Source organism: Chlorocebus sabaeus, chromosome 28, assembly GCF_047675955.1.
Source record: "Chlorocebus sabaeus isolate Y175 chromosome 28, mChlSab1.0.hap1, whole genome shotgun sequence".
NCBI lineage: Eukaryota > Metazoa > Chordata > Mammalia > Primates > Cercopithecidae > Chlorocebus > Chlorocebus sabaeus.
Window position 1 is genome coordinate 13,590,699 of NC_132931.1, and position 13,970 is coordinate 13,604,668.

Sequence of the window (13,970 nt, forward strand, 5' to 3'; positions counted from 1 at the left end):
CTGGATTGTGGCTCTACTGCTATTGCTTAAACATTGCTTGTATTCTTGGGTTTTTCTTGAGGATAACTAAAAGAGCTGCAAGGTGCCACAGAAATGACCCAGGACCACCCTTTTATTTCACAGATGTGATGCCTTGAATCCTGCCCAGGAGAGACTCTGCTTTCACTAGGCTCATCCTGAGGCAGGCAGGCAGGCAGGCATGTCTAGGCGCTCTATGTAGAAGGTTCACAGAAGATTGTGACCTCAGGACAGGCCTAAGGCTGCAGGGGATGGTAGCAATGGCCCAGAGCTTACTTTCTTCGGGACACAAACACATACACACATATGGTATTAAAATAATTTGTTCAAGTTGACTGATGAAGAATCAAAAAAATAATAATAATTTGTACATGAAAATGGGTAGTGGGGGCTGGGAGTGGTGGCTCACGCCTGAAATCCCAGCACTTTGGGAGGCTGAAGCGGGCAGATCACCTGAGCTCAGGAGTTTGAGACCAGCCTGGCCAAAACAGCGAAATCCCATCTCTACCAAAAACACAAAAATTAGCTGGGTGTGGTGGCTAACGCCTGTAATCCCAGCTATCTGGGAGGCTAAGGCATGAGAATCGCTTGAACCCGGGAGGTGGAGGTTGCAGTGAGCCAAGATCGTGCCACTGCACTCCAGCCTTGGTGACAGAGTGAGACCCTGTCTCAAAAGAAAAAAAAAAAAAAAAAAGGTAGTGGGTAAAAAACAAGTTTGATAAACCTAGCTTTCTCTCTTTCTAATAACATATCATTTTCTTTCTATAACATGCTAACAGAAAGGAGTTTGTTTGCTGGAGAAAGCGCATAATGAACTTTGTGTGTGTGTGTGTGTGTGTGTGTGTGTGTGTTTGGAGACAGTGTCTAGCTCTGTCGCCCAGGCTGCAGTGCAGTGGCCTGATCATAGTCACTGCAACCTTGAACTCTGGGGCTCAAGCGTTCCTCCCACTTCAGCCTCCCAGTACCTGGGACTACAGGCGTGTACCACCATGCCCAGCTAATTTTTGTATTTTTTGTAGAGATGGTGTCTCCCTATGTTGCCCAGGCTGGCCTCAAAGTCCTGGGCTCAAGTGATCTGCCCGCCTCGGCCTCCCAAAGTGCTGGGATTACAGGCTACAGCCACCTCACCCAGCCATGAGCTGTTGGTTCTAACCTGCAACCCTGGGAGAAGGGGAAACTTAGCAGAAGACTGGGGAACACCAACCACAATGCTGCTTTCTTGTTTGGTAAAATTGTATGCAGATTGGATAACAACGAGCATCCGCCTCTCAACTTTATCCCTCTCTCTCATCTCATTTTCCTTGTCCGTATATGGCACTTCTGCGATTCTGGCAACTTTGTTACGGGTCAGTGGAGCACACCGGTTGTACAGAACACACCTAAGCGCTTTGTCTCTTTGAGAAGTCCCTCCCTTGAACTTGCACGATCGAAAGCTCTCAACTAAAAAAACTGGTATTGCACGCCTGTGTGCAAGGTGCTTGGTGTGGACACAGCCCATGGTTTCATGCAAACCCCTCTTCAGTCACTCAGGAGCCACTCAGAGCCTCGCAGAGACAGGGGCCAAAACAGAGGGCGACGGCGCGCTGGGCCCCGGGACCAGCTCTGCTCTTCCTTCCCGGGCTTGGGGCCAGACTCTCCCACCCGCTGGCTCGAGGAAGCGGGAAGACCCCAACCCGCGCGATCCGGGCCTCGCGCGCCCTAGGCGGGCGGGCGACGTAGCGGCGCGCCCCACCCCGCCCCGCCCCGTCGCACGCCGCGGGGGCGCGCACGCACGCAGGCACGGGGGCGCGCAGGGCCGGGCCGGCACGGCGGCGGGCGCGCGCGCGGCTCGGGGAGGCGGCGGCGGCGGCGGAAGCGGCGAGGGCGGCGGGCGTCCGGCTCTGAGGTGGTGGAGGCGGCGGCGGCGGCTCGGGACTGGGCTCGGCTGGGAGGAGCGAGAGTCAGAGCGCCGCAGCGAGCGCCGATCTCCCGGCTTGACCATCCGCCTGCCGCCCGGACGCCTGGGCCGCGGAGTTTGTGTCCCGGCTCGGACCCCGGCGCCCAGCCCGGAGCCGTAACCTTGAGGCGGCGGCGGCGGGGCCGGGCCGGGCCGGGCCGGGGGGCGGCGGCGCTGGATCCGCGGCTGTCCGATCGTTGGCGGGAGATGTCGAACCCCGGGACACGCAGGAACGGCTCCAGCATCAAGATCCGTCTGACAGGTACGGCCGGCGGGAGGCCCACCCGCGCCCCTGAGCCCCTGCGCCCCCTCGCCCTCCCTGGAATTCCCCGCCGGGCGCCCTTGGAAGCGGCCCTCCCCCACGCCGGCCGTTGTCCCAGGACCTCGTCACCCCCTTCGGCGTGCGCCCCTTGCTTCTCCCTCCCGGCCCCGCCCCCTCGCCGTTGCCCGGCCCCGCCCCCTGGCCGCTCGCGCCCCCTCGGTCTCCAGTTCCCCCGCACCTGCCCCCTCGCGTCTCCGTCCTGGGTCCGCCCCTCTCATTTCCATTCCTGGCCACGCCCCTTGCATCTTCTTCCATGGCCCCGCCCCTTGCATCTCCTTCCAGGCCCTGTCCCCTCACCTCTCCCCGGCTTGGCCCCTTGCCTCTCGCTTCTCTTCTCCCTAGCACCTGACCCCTCGCTTCTCCCTCCAGGCCCCGCCCCCTGGCGGTCCTCTCCTTTCCCCACCTTTACTTCCCCGGCACTTGACCCCTCACATCTCCCTGGCCCCGCCCCCTCGCTCCTGTCTGCTCCCGCCTCCTTCTCTGGCCCCGCCCCCTCGCTTCTCCCTGGGTCCGGCTCCCTTGCTTCTCTCTGGTTCCGCCCCCTCACTTCTTTCCTAGCCTGGGCCTTCACTTCTTCCTGGTCCCGCCTCCTCACTTCTTTCCTAGCCTCGGCCCTCACTTCTTCCTGGCCCCGCCCCCTTGCTTCTCTCCTTTTTTTCTCTCCTCCGCCGTTTTTACGCCCTCCATGCTTCTCCTTGCTTCCCAACCTCTCCGCCCACCTGTCCCCTCGCTTTTCCCTCCTGGCCTCGCCTCTGTTCCCCTGGTCCCATCCCTCACTTCTCACCACTTTCCCATCCTCTCTCTTGCTTTCCTGTTTCCCCTCCCACCTGCTCCCTCCCTTCATCTTCCTGGTCCTTCCCACCCGCTTCTCCCCCACTTCCATCCTCTCTTTTGCTATCTCCCCTTCCACTTGCCCCTTGCTTCTGCCCTCCTGCCCCCACCCACCCGCTTCTCACCCCCTCAATCCTTTTTCGTTTCTCCCTCACTCCCTATACAGTCCTCATTTCCTTCTTCCACTAGCCCCGCCCCTCACTTTCAAGCCCCGCCCTCATTCCTGCCTAGCCCCGCCCCCTCGCTGCTGTCTGGCGGGGCCTCCACCCTTTCTTTCCTTCAGCCTGAAATTCCTCAATCCTATCTTGTAGCTGCTCCCAGTCCTGCTCTCCTCACTTCCCCCTGGTCCAGCCCTCGTCAGTCTCAGTCTGGGCCACTTCCTGTCTCTTAGGCCAGACCGCTAGCTACTTTTGACTCGGCTTCTTCAATTTTTACCTTTTCTGCATTTTGTTTCACCATCACCCTCACACTCAGCAACTCTGAGCGCCCGTGAGACGCTGATCCCTACTCCCACACTCACTGGAGGCTTTGGAAGCTGCCCACACGCAGGCTCCTTGATTCATTTCGTCTTCAGTGAAAAGCCCGTGTTTCCTGGGTGGCTCTGTAGTGCCACCTTCAAGGGTGAGCGCAACGCTCTGCCGTGGGCCTGCGACTTGGTGGCGTGGATGTGATGCCAACCTGTCTCCCCAGTGAGCTCCAGAGGTTCTGGACCAGGCTGCATCCTCATCTTCCCTTTCTCACTCTCCCTGGTACTACTGTCTTCCCAGTTTCAATTCATCCCTAAAGCAGGACGGCCGTGTTGCAAATGTGGCTCTGCTCCGGGACTTTCCAAACTCAAATATTTCCAGCTCTGGAAAGAAACTAAAAAGTTCATTCTAATCCCCGTCAGGGATTTTCCCCTGGATTTTTTTGTTCAGTTACTCAGTCGGGTGAGAACTCCAAAGTCCTGGTCTGGGCAGGTCCTTTCAAAGAGAGAATGAGCGTTTTGAACACTTTTATGGCAGATGCGCAGCCATAAAGTCATCGGTAAAATCCATGCAAACAATGGGTAATTTTTTTAAAACTAAAATTTACTTTGAGAGCCCATAGTTGTTGCATGGCCCAACTTTTGTCTTAAGAGAAGGTTTTGTTTTTTGTATAAAGATATGAGATAATGATTTGGACCCAGACCCAGACCCTGGTTTTGTAATGTAAGAGGTAGTTTCCTCTGGGATCTTTGCTTCTGGGGAAATAGATTTCTTCACGCCAGGGCTGATAGGAAACACTTCTCACTTTGTAGATACAATGTAGATACATTTTTATTTATGTGGTAACATAAAAGTAACATTTTTGAGATTGTAATACTTGGAAAGCTTTTAACTTGGTTCTGATTTACAACTCAGTCTGTAATTGACATCATATTGGTTTCAGTTATCTTGTTAAAAGCGAAAGCAACTGATTTTGTGTTTTGTTAGAAATATGATGAGTGTTTTAGAAGGAATAGGTTTTAATTGAAATGTTTATGTCCGGTGTATATATATATATATTAATCCTAGTTGCCAAGCCTGGGCCTTGAAAGGGAGGACTTGGGTTGTCCTCCTCCCAAATTATTTTTGGATTCAGGAATTTAGATTATTGATGCAAGAATGCTTTAAGGAATTTTTGGATGACATTCGATAGGGAAGGACCAGGTGATGAGTGTTCTTTCTGAAACACCTTTTCCCTTTCCCTTTCCCTTTCAGTAGAGGTTATGAATGGCTTGAGAGGATCTGTGAGTGTGATCATCCTTACAATACGATTGCGGTTTAGCGGTGATGGTGTACACATGCAATGCCAGTACGTGGAACCTTAGTTTACCTCGAAAGGTTTGAACTAGAAAGTTTGTTGACAGCGGAATAGGTTTTGGCCTCATCTTTTTGGTGAAGGGAAGTTTGAACTCTCACTTCTGGAATGTTGAGTAACAATCTTTCAGAAGTTGAATACTTTTGTTACAGGTTTCAGAGTTTATTTCCATGTTTGTTATTTGAAAAAAAAAAAAAAAAAAGGACTTTAAAAAAATGAGGGATGTTTCAACCAGTCAATGAATATACACAGAGCGAAATTCAGTGCAAAGATAGTGAAGATGGCTGGGCGCGGTGGCTCACGCCTGAAATCCCAGCACTTTGGGAGGCTGAGGCGGATCACGAGGTCAGGAGATTGAGACCATCCTGGCTAACACGGTGAAATCCCATTTCTACTAGAAATACAAAAAATTAGCGGGGTGTGGTGGCACGCGCCTGTAATCCCAGCACTTTGGGAGGCTGAGATGGGGCGGATCATGAGGTCAGGAGATTGAGACCATCCTGGCTAACACAGATGAAACCCCATCTCTACTAGAAAGACAAAAAATTAGCTGGGCGTGGTGGCACGCACCTGTAGTCCCAGCTCTTTGAAAGGCTGGGGCAGGAGATAGCTTGAACCCGGGAGGTGGAGCTTGCAGTGAACCGAGATTGCGCCACTGCACTCCAGCCCGGGGGACAGAGCAAGACTCTGTCTCAAAAAGAAAAAATAAAAAAGATGCTGAAGAGACTACATTTAGAACTTTGGGGTCCACAATTCTATTTGGGGGTGAATAGGGCATTAGATTTAGAGTTAGGAGACCTGGATTCTAGACAGATCTGTCATTAACTACGTGTTACGGAACAAGTTATTTAACCTTTTTGGGTCTCAGTTTCTTTATATATCAAATGAGATTTCAGCTCTGTTATAATACTCTTTGATCCTCCTTCTCACAGGATATATCAATTTGGCTACCTACTTATTTCAAATCACCGTTGGGCACTTAGGCTTACTAGTGTTCTTAATCCTGATATTCAGAAAATTGTGTTGGAGTGTAGCACATGTGTTTGATTTATGCCAAGCATTAATTTTGTGTATTGATTACATTTATGACTTTATTTCTTCATGTGAGATTGTTTTTGAAAACTGTTGGATAATATGTTGAACTGCTTTGGCAACCTGGTCTAAACAGAAGAATATTTGAGCCTTTATATTTAAAATAATATCATTTTAATGAATGTTTTTGTGGTATTTTAGTAGGAAAATAGTTTTTAAATTGTTTCAGTAGGTTGGGGGGCATAATATATCCAGAATCAAGTAATCTTTGTTAAAGAGCATTATCTTGTAGTCATTAGAGTTCACTGGCAAATCAAACACTTTAGAAACATTTTGATTGAAGAATCAAGCAGGTTTTGCAAAAACTTTGTTCTTATGTGGTACACAGATGAATCCCAGACACATTGTTTAGGTCACTTTAGGTAAAAGAATGGAATTCAGGGTTCTACAATGCTCTTCAAGAAGATTAAATTTTATTGTAATGTCAACCAATTAGTTGAAATACCAAGTGCCTAAAGTTTTTTTGCTTTTATGCATTGAAATACTCTCAGATGTCTTGGTGTTTTTATATCTTTTGGAGCATGACTACATATTGTGAAGTAAGAAAAACTCTAATTCCAAATAGAGAGGGACAAAGCGGCTTTCCTTCATAGCATGTGGAAATATGAGGTTGTTTTAAAAATTGTAGCACATGAGACACAAGAGTGACTTGTGTTTTGGCATTCAGATGGTGCAACTTTTGAGTGAAATAGTTGTAGTAATAGCTGTTGATGACGTTGATTCATCAATTAAAGGTATCTCGATTGATTCAAAATAGTTAAGTTTCTCAAGAAAGATTAAGCAAATTGTTAAGACTGTTGACTTTGTCAATTTGTACCAGCTGAGAACCTCACTTATGTAAGGCAGGCCAAACTTTTGTTTCAAAAACCATATAACACAGTTGTTGTGATAAGATGGAATAAGTGGTCAGTTTTTAGCTCCCTTTGCATTTACATTTTCCTTAGGGTTTGCCTCAAGTTTAGGAAGACACAGTAAAGGCATTTCTTTGAGCTGAATTATTGGAAGGTGTAGTATGGGTTAGAACAAATGCTGTTGCAAAACTTGAATTGCGATTATACTTTAAGAAGAATCACATTCTGCCAAATAGAGGTTTTTATCATTGATTTTGTGATTTGATCACATTTGCGTTGCCTTTTAAAACAACTTTCTTTTTTCAAATACATTTTTTTTTCCTTTTAATCTTCTTGGCCCACCCGACTTTAGACATGAAATTTTTCATATGCTTTGTTTCTATCTCCATTTTTACAGTAGTTGTGATTTATCAAACCAAGATATTTTACTTCAAGCCCATCTGTCAGAGTTTAAACCCTCTAGTCTTAGTTTAAACAACATATAAAAGTCATTTCTGAATGTTGGGTTTTTCTTTCTCTTCCACAAATTTTCATTTTCTTGGTTCAGTCACAATGTCAGGTTCTAGTGTGGAACATTGGGTGAAAGAAAGGAGGTTTTGGAGGTTGTGTTATTTATGAACTATTTCCTCATAGATTAAGAAAGAAAAAAAGACAAAAAGACAAATAATGTTTCAATATCACCTCAGTGATCCAGTTAACTAGACTGGCTGTTTTGTACAACATTGTGGGCACTGGTTAACAGTTAAAATAGCTGAATTGTGCATTTTATTGAGTGGTTCAAAAAAACCCTCAAATGGATGAAATAACTTGGTATCTTCGCCATGCTCTGATTTGCTGAGTAAGAAAGCTAACTTATAGGATGCTTATTTGGATCAATTTTTTATAATTTCAAAACCATTTTAGAGGCTAATTTTTTTTAAAACAAATAAGGAATATACAATTTTTTTTTTTTTTTTTTTTTTTTTTTTTTTTTTTTTTTTTTTTTGTCACTGAACAAGTTAAATTACTGGTTTGTTATTTTGTGAGTGAGTTTGTAAGTGAAAGGCTCCAACCTAAATTAGCTTCTTGTCCAGGGAACTCATTCTGACTGACTAAAGTCCCTAAGGCCTTTCTAGTTAAAGGAAAGCCATGGAGCTATGTTTAAAAAACAAAAGCACATAGCCATGTGGCTTGGGCATATCTTCTTTTTAAAATGTCAGTATTACTGTTTTGTCTGCAGACGCAATTCAATTCATTTAGATATTTAAACCAAGTGGAATGTTGTTTCCACATTTCTGGACTAATGGGGGGAAAAAACCCTCATATTCTTTTAAAACAAGGCTTAAATAATGTACAATGAGCCCGTCTGGTGACGCGCCCCACTCTGTAATTCCAGCTGTGTTCACCTCCACTGCAGCTGAAAGGAATTCTAATTGGCTGAGGAATGTCGGCAACATCGTTTATCACTGAACAGGAACCTATCCTCCTGGCTGCTGGATGATGCATTTCAGATGTTTTAAGCTCCTGAGCCCAACTTGGGGCTTGCTTTCAGGAGTCTGTAAGAGCATGTCATGAAGCTGCAGATTGTAGACGGCAGCCTGTGTTCTTTGTATGTTGGGCATCCGCTGAGTTTTCTAAAGGGCATGATGGTTTCTTATGGCTCCAACACTGGATTGGGGATCAGAAGGTCTGAATTTGATTTCTAATTCACACAAGTACCATAGTGAAGAAAGGGGAGGGGGTGCATAGAACGATAATCTTTTCATGATTCAGTTTTCCTATCTTTAATGCCAGAGATCTGTCTTTCTAGATTACAAAGGGACCTGCTAGAGATGGATTAAATATTTTAATGAGTAGTTATGAATTATTTATAGAGTATCACAATGTTAATACGGTCATAGATTCCTGTTATTTCTTATTCCTAAATAACCAGGTAAATAATAAAGCTAATAATGTACTTTTATATTGAAGAAAATCTATAGAACCGATTAATAAACGTGGAAAAATAATACAATGAATTGATAAATTCTCTATGTATTCAGAAAGTTCCTTAGAGAAATAGTGTTAGAAGCCAAAACCAGCATTATCTTTATTTTTATTTTATTTTATGTTTTTCCCAGGCCAGGTAATGTGCCATGGGACAGCCTCATGTTTATTTTTTGTTTTGTTTGGAGACGGGGTCTCGCTCTGTTACTCAGGCTGGGGTGCAGTGGCACGATCATGACTTACTGCAGCCTCGACTTTCTGGGTTCCCGTGATCCTCCCACCTCAGCCTCCCGAGTAGCTGAGACCACAGGTATGTGACACCATGGCTGGCTAATCATCATAGCTTTGATAGAGAAGGGGTTTCGCCGTGTTGCCTGGCTGGTCTTGAATTCGTGAGCTTAAGCAGTCTACCTGCCTCAGCCTCCCAGAGTGCTATGATTACATGTGCATGAGCCACTGCACCTAGCCCGCATCATCTTTAAATGATGAAATTGTGGAAGCATTCCCATTAAAATCAGGAACAATGCAGGGATGTACACTGTCAAAATAGTTACTATTAATAACTAGAGAAAGACATCAGAAAGCGGGAGACAAAATTGCTGTTATTTACAGATGTTATGATATATCCTTAAAAGCCCAAAAGATCAGCTGAAAAACAATTATAAACAATAAAAAAACTTTAGCTGGATGGAAAATTTCTCCATGGCAAAAATAGGATAAAATCAACATGCAAAGACAAACTAGTAAAAACAATCTATAATGGATATGAAAATGAAAGTGTGGTTTTCCTAATACATAAAGAGCCTTCAAAATCAATTAGGAAAAGGCCAGTACCTAATAGGCAAAGGATATGGGCAATTCACATAAAAGAAAATAGAAATGGATTTGAAACGTGAAAAGACAACCCTGGCCGGGCGCGGTGGCTCAAGCCTGTAATCCCAGCACTTTGGGAGGCTGAGACGGGCGGATCACGAGGTCACGAGATCGAGACCATCCTGGCTAACTCGGTGAAACCCCGTCTCTACTAAAAAATACAAAAAACTAGCCGGGCAAGGTGGCGGGCGCCTGTAGTCCCAGCTACTCGGGAGGCTGAGGCAGGAGAATGGCGTAAACCCGGGAGGCGGAGCTTGCAGTGAGCTGAGATCGTGCTACTGCACTCCAGCCTGGGCGACAGAGCGAGACTCCGTCTCAAAAAAAAAAAAAAAAAAGAAAGAAAGAAAAGAAAAAGAAAAGGCTACCCTATTTTCTCTCTTCTTCTTTCCTTTTCTTTTCTTTTTTAGAGATGGGGTCTTGCTCTGTAGCCCAGGCTAGACTAGAGGACACTGGCATGATCATAGTTCATTGCAGCCTGGAACTCCTGGGCTCAAGCAAACATCAGTTTCCTGGGTAGCTGGGACTACAGGTATATGCCACTGTGCCCTGTTCTCTCTAATGCCCATTTTCTTTCTTTAAGAAATTATTTTTCATTGATAATCAGTCCTATTCATACTAAACAAACTACAAATTAAAAGTAAGAATGAAACAATTTTTCATCTAGAAGAATGGCAGACCAAACCGTTTGAAATTTTTCTGTGATGAGACAAGGGTGTGGAAAAACAGGTCTTTTACCCTGGTGGTTGAGAATATAAATTGATAGAGTAGGTACTAAGAGCAGTTTGGTACTATCTATCAGATCATAAATGTTTATGCTCTTTGATCTAGCAAGTCTACATGTCGGACTTTTATGGGTGTATTCACACGTTTATGTCAAGTCTGGTATGCAAAATCATTGCAGCATTGATTGAAATTACAAAAGACTGAAATCAACGTGAATGTGTATCAGCAGTGACTAGTTAAGTAAATAGTTGTGTATCCCCAATGATGCGTAGCTGTTTAAAATAGTAAGATAGTGTTTTATATTCTGATATGGAACATTCTCCAAGATACATTATTGAGTAGGGGGGAAAAGCATGATTCAAAACAGAGACTAGTGTGAGTGCTATTTGAATAATAAAACAGGAAATAAAAATAAAGGGGGAAATTTATAGATAGGTCTGTATAGAATATGACTGGAAGATGTTGACTATTGATTTCCTCTGAAGAGATTCTCCTGTTCTCCTCTTCAGACGAGAGAGAGAGAGAGGAGAGAGAGAGAGAGAGGAGAGAAAAGAGAGAAGAGAGGGCAACTTTTCATTATATGCCTTTTGTAATATTTAATCTCCTCCCTTTTCTCACCCCCTTGAGTGTATATTGCTTTTCAACAATTAAAAAGATTAAAAAGCTCTTAAATAGATAAGAATTTCTTAGTGCAACTAGTAAGTACACTAACTGCCAATAGGAATCATTTTGAAATGTAGACATTCTGAAAAATCAAAATGATGGTGCCGAATGTATTTTAAAAGGCTAAAATATTATAGCATTTCAAAGTATATACTCACGTTTATAAGGACTTCCTCACTAGGAAGACTCCTGGGTTCTACAGGATAAAATTCTTGGCTACTTGTCTTATAGCTCTGAACAGACTTATTTTCCCAGAGACTATGTTTATTATATGATAGCGAGATGCCTGACCCCCCCCCCCCAAAAAAAGCTTGTTCTATCATATTAAAATAAGGCAAAATGATTACTTTCAGATTAAGAAATTTGGAGTCCTTAGATCTTGTTTATACAGTGAGTTCTTTAAAAAACTGAGGTTTGGTTCTGAATAATAGTGGTTTACATAATTTAGAATGTCATTTACGGTTATCACTGACCTATTTTTATAAAATAATCTCATCCCTAAAGTAGGAGTAAAATGCTCATTTGCATAAGCCATTAATAATAATTTAGTATTTTTCCAAGTATTTATAGTCAATATGTTTGCCATGAACTTTTTTAAGGGATTGTTTTTAATTTTAGAAGTGCTTTAAAAAGCAATATTGGCATCTGGCTCTGGAGAAGTAGAAAACATGGTAACCTCAATGTCATATATTGACTTTTTTCCCCTCTTAGGTCTTTGGGGTAAAAAATCCAAAGTTTACTCAATTTTATTTCTACATATATTACCTACAAATTACAGAGGTGAGACCTGCTTGCTGCCTGTTCATACCTGTCAGTGGTACTAATGCCTCATGTCTGTACAGTGTTTCATAGTTTCCAAAGGGTTCTCACATGGTTCCTCACTTGAGCCTGGTGAGGAAATACCTATAAACATGGGTTTAAGTTTTAGTCCCTTGTAAAACTCTGGTATAATATCAAAACCAGGAAATTGCTCACAGATTCTAAGGACTGGGGAAAAGAGAAAAATAAACAAATTGCTCAGGAGTAGAATTTGCAAAAAAAGCGAAACAAAACCAAAACACTCTGGAAATAAGGCACATTAAGCCTTACAGAGCGAGACCATGTCTCAAAAAAAAAAAAAAAAAAAAAAAGGTGGTGGAGAAGCACTTTTCCTGATCTAGATCAAGGAATAGAATATTGCGGGTGCTTGGAACAGCCCCACAATCCTGAAAATACCTCCTTCTCACTTTCTACCTCCCTGAAACCCCCCAAAGATAACCACAGTCCTGACTTGTAACAGCCTGTTTTTGAACTCTGTATTAATGGAATCACACTGCATGCAACTGGTTTCTTTTGTTCAATGTTATTTTTGTGAGATTTATCCATATCGTTATGTGTGATTGTACAACAGTCATTCTCTTTGCTGTTCAGTATCCCATTATGGGCGTATACCAAAATTTATCCCTTTATCTTTTGAAGGGCAGAGTCCTTTCTAGTTTTGGCTTTTAAGACTAGTGCCGTTTGGCATTTTCATGTATGTGTCTTTTGGTGAGTACTTGCATACACTTCTGTTGGGTGTGTACTCAGGAGTAGAATAACTGAACTGTGGAATAGGCATATGTAGTGAAACTTGCCAGATGCTTTTCCAAAGTGGTTGTACCAATTTACATTTTCCACCAGTAGCATATGAGAGTTCCAGGTGCTCCTTTGCCAACCTGGGTGTTTTCTTTTTCATTTTAATCCTTTCCTTGAGTGTGCATTGGTGTCACACATTGTGGTTCTACTTCCTACTTTCTCCAATCTATACCTTAAATGGCAGCCTTAGAAATCTTTTTTTTTTTCTTTTATAATTTTGAAGTAATGATAGATTCACAGGAGATGGGAGAGAAATGTACCGGGAGGTCCTGTGTACCCTTCACTCAGCCTCCCCCAATTTTAGTGTTTTGTATAACTATGGTATAATATCAAAATCAGGAACCTGTCCACGGGTTCTAAGGATTGGGAAGAAGTGAGGGCAAAATAACACAAGCAAAAAGCCCCAGGAAACTAACTGTTTACATTGGTGCAATCCAGAGTTTAGTCAGATTTCACTAACTCTGTGTGCCCTGTGTGTGGGTGTGGTTTTGTGTGCAGTGTGTGTGTGTGTGTGTGTGTAACAGTCTATGCAGTTTGATCCCATGTACAAATTCATGTCACCACCATTGCAATCAAGATGCCCAGCTGCAACATCACCCCAGGCTCCTTGGAGCTATCCCTTTCTAGCTGCATCCACCCCTCCCCAGTCCCTGGGACCCTGGCAACTACTAAACTGTCATCCCCACATCTTTTAAGAGCATAAATCAGATCGTGTCATTTCCTTCCTTAAAGCCCTCCAGCAGCTCCCTGTTCAGAATAAAATCAAACTCCCTCTCTGATCCTGCCATCTTCCTCTCTGGCTGCCTCTGTGCCAGGTTCTGCCTTATTCTCCACCCCAGTCCTCAAAGGTGAGTTTAATCCTGCTTAAGGGCTTTTGTGTGAATTATTCCTCTGTGTGTGTGTGTGTGTGTGTGTGTGTATGTGTGTCCGTGTGTCTGTCTGATGTTATAATACTCTTCCTCTCGACTTCTCAATGGCTTCTTCCTGTCATTCAGGCCTTCAGCCTAAATAAATATCATCAGCTCAGGGAGACCCTCCCTGACCATCCCGTCATAGTCACTCCCTCACTCACCATCAGGCAGCCTATTCTGCTGTCTTCACAGCACTCACCACTTCATGGTATTTTTGTTTGGTTGTTCGGCCATCATCCATCTACCAAGGTCCAATCAATTTTTATTTTCTGTCTCTGCTTTTGGTAGTCAGGTTCCGTGAAGCTAGGGTCCTTGCTGTCTGTTTACTTCTGTATCCCCTTAAACACTGC

The 13,970-nt window shown here is 44.2% G+C and overlaps 1 protein-coding gene across 3 annotated transcripts in view; it reads left to right on the plus strand.

Moving 5' to 3' along the window:
• The first annotated feature begins 1,851 nt into the window (after positions 1 to 1,851).
• SMURF1 (SMAD specific E3 ubiquitin protein ligase 1) overlaps positions 1,852 to 13,970 on the plus strand; it is a 121,792-nt gene continuing 109,673 nt past the window's right edge. For 2 of the 3 annotated variants that reach the window (XM_008018672.3, XM_008018674.3), the window contains exon 1: positions 1,852 to 2,216. In XM_008018672.3, coding sequence (XP_008016863.1) covers positions 2,162 to 2,216 — 55 coding nt within the window. In that variant the 5' untranslated portion in view covers positions 1,852 to 2,161. The remainder of the gene's footprint in view (positions 2,217 to 13,970) is intronic. The other variant, XM_008018675.3, reaches the window with a different exon arrangement.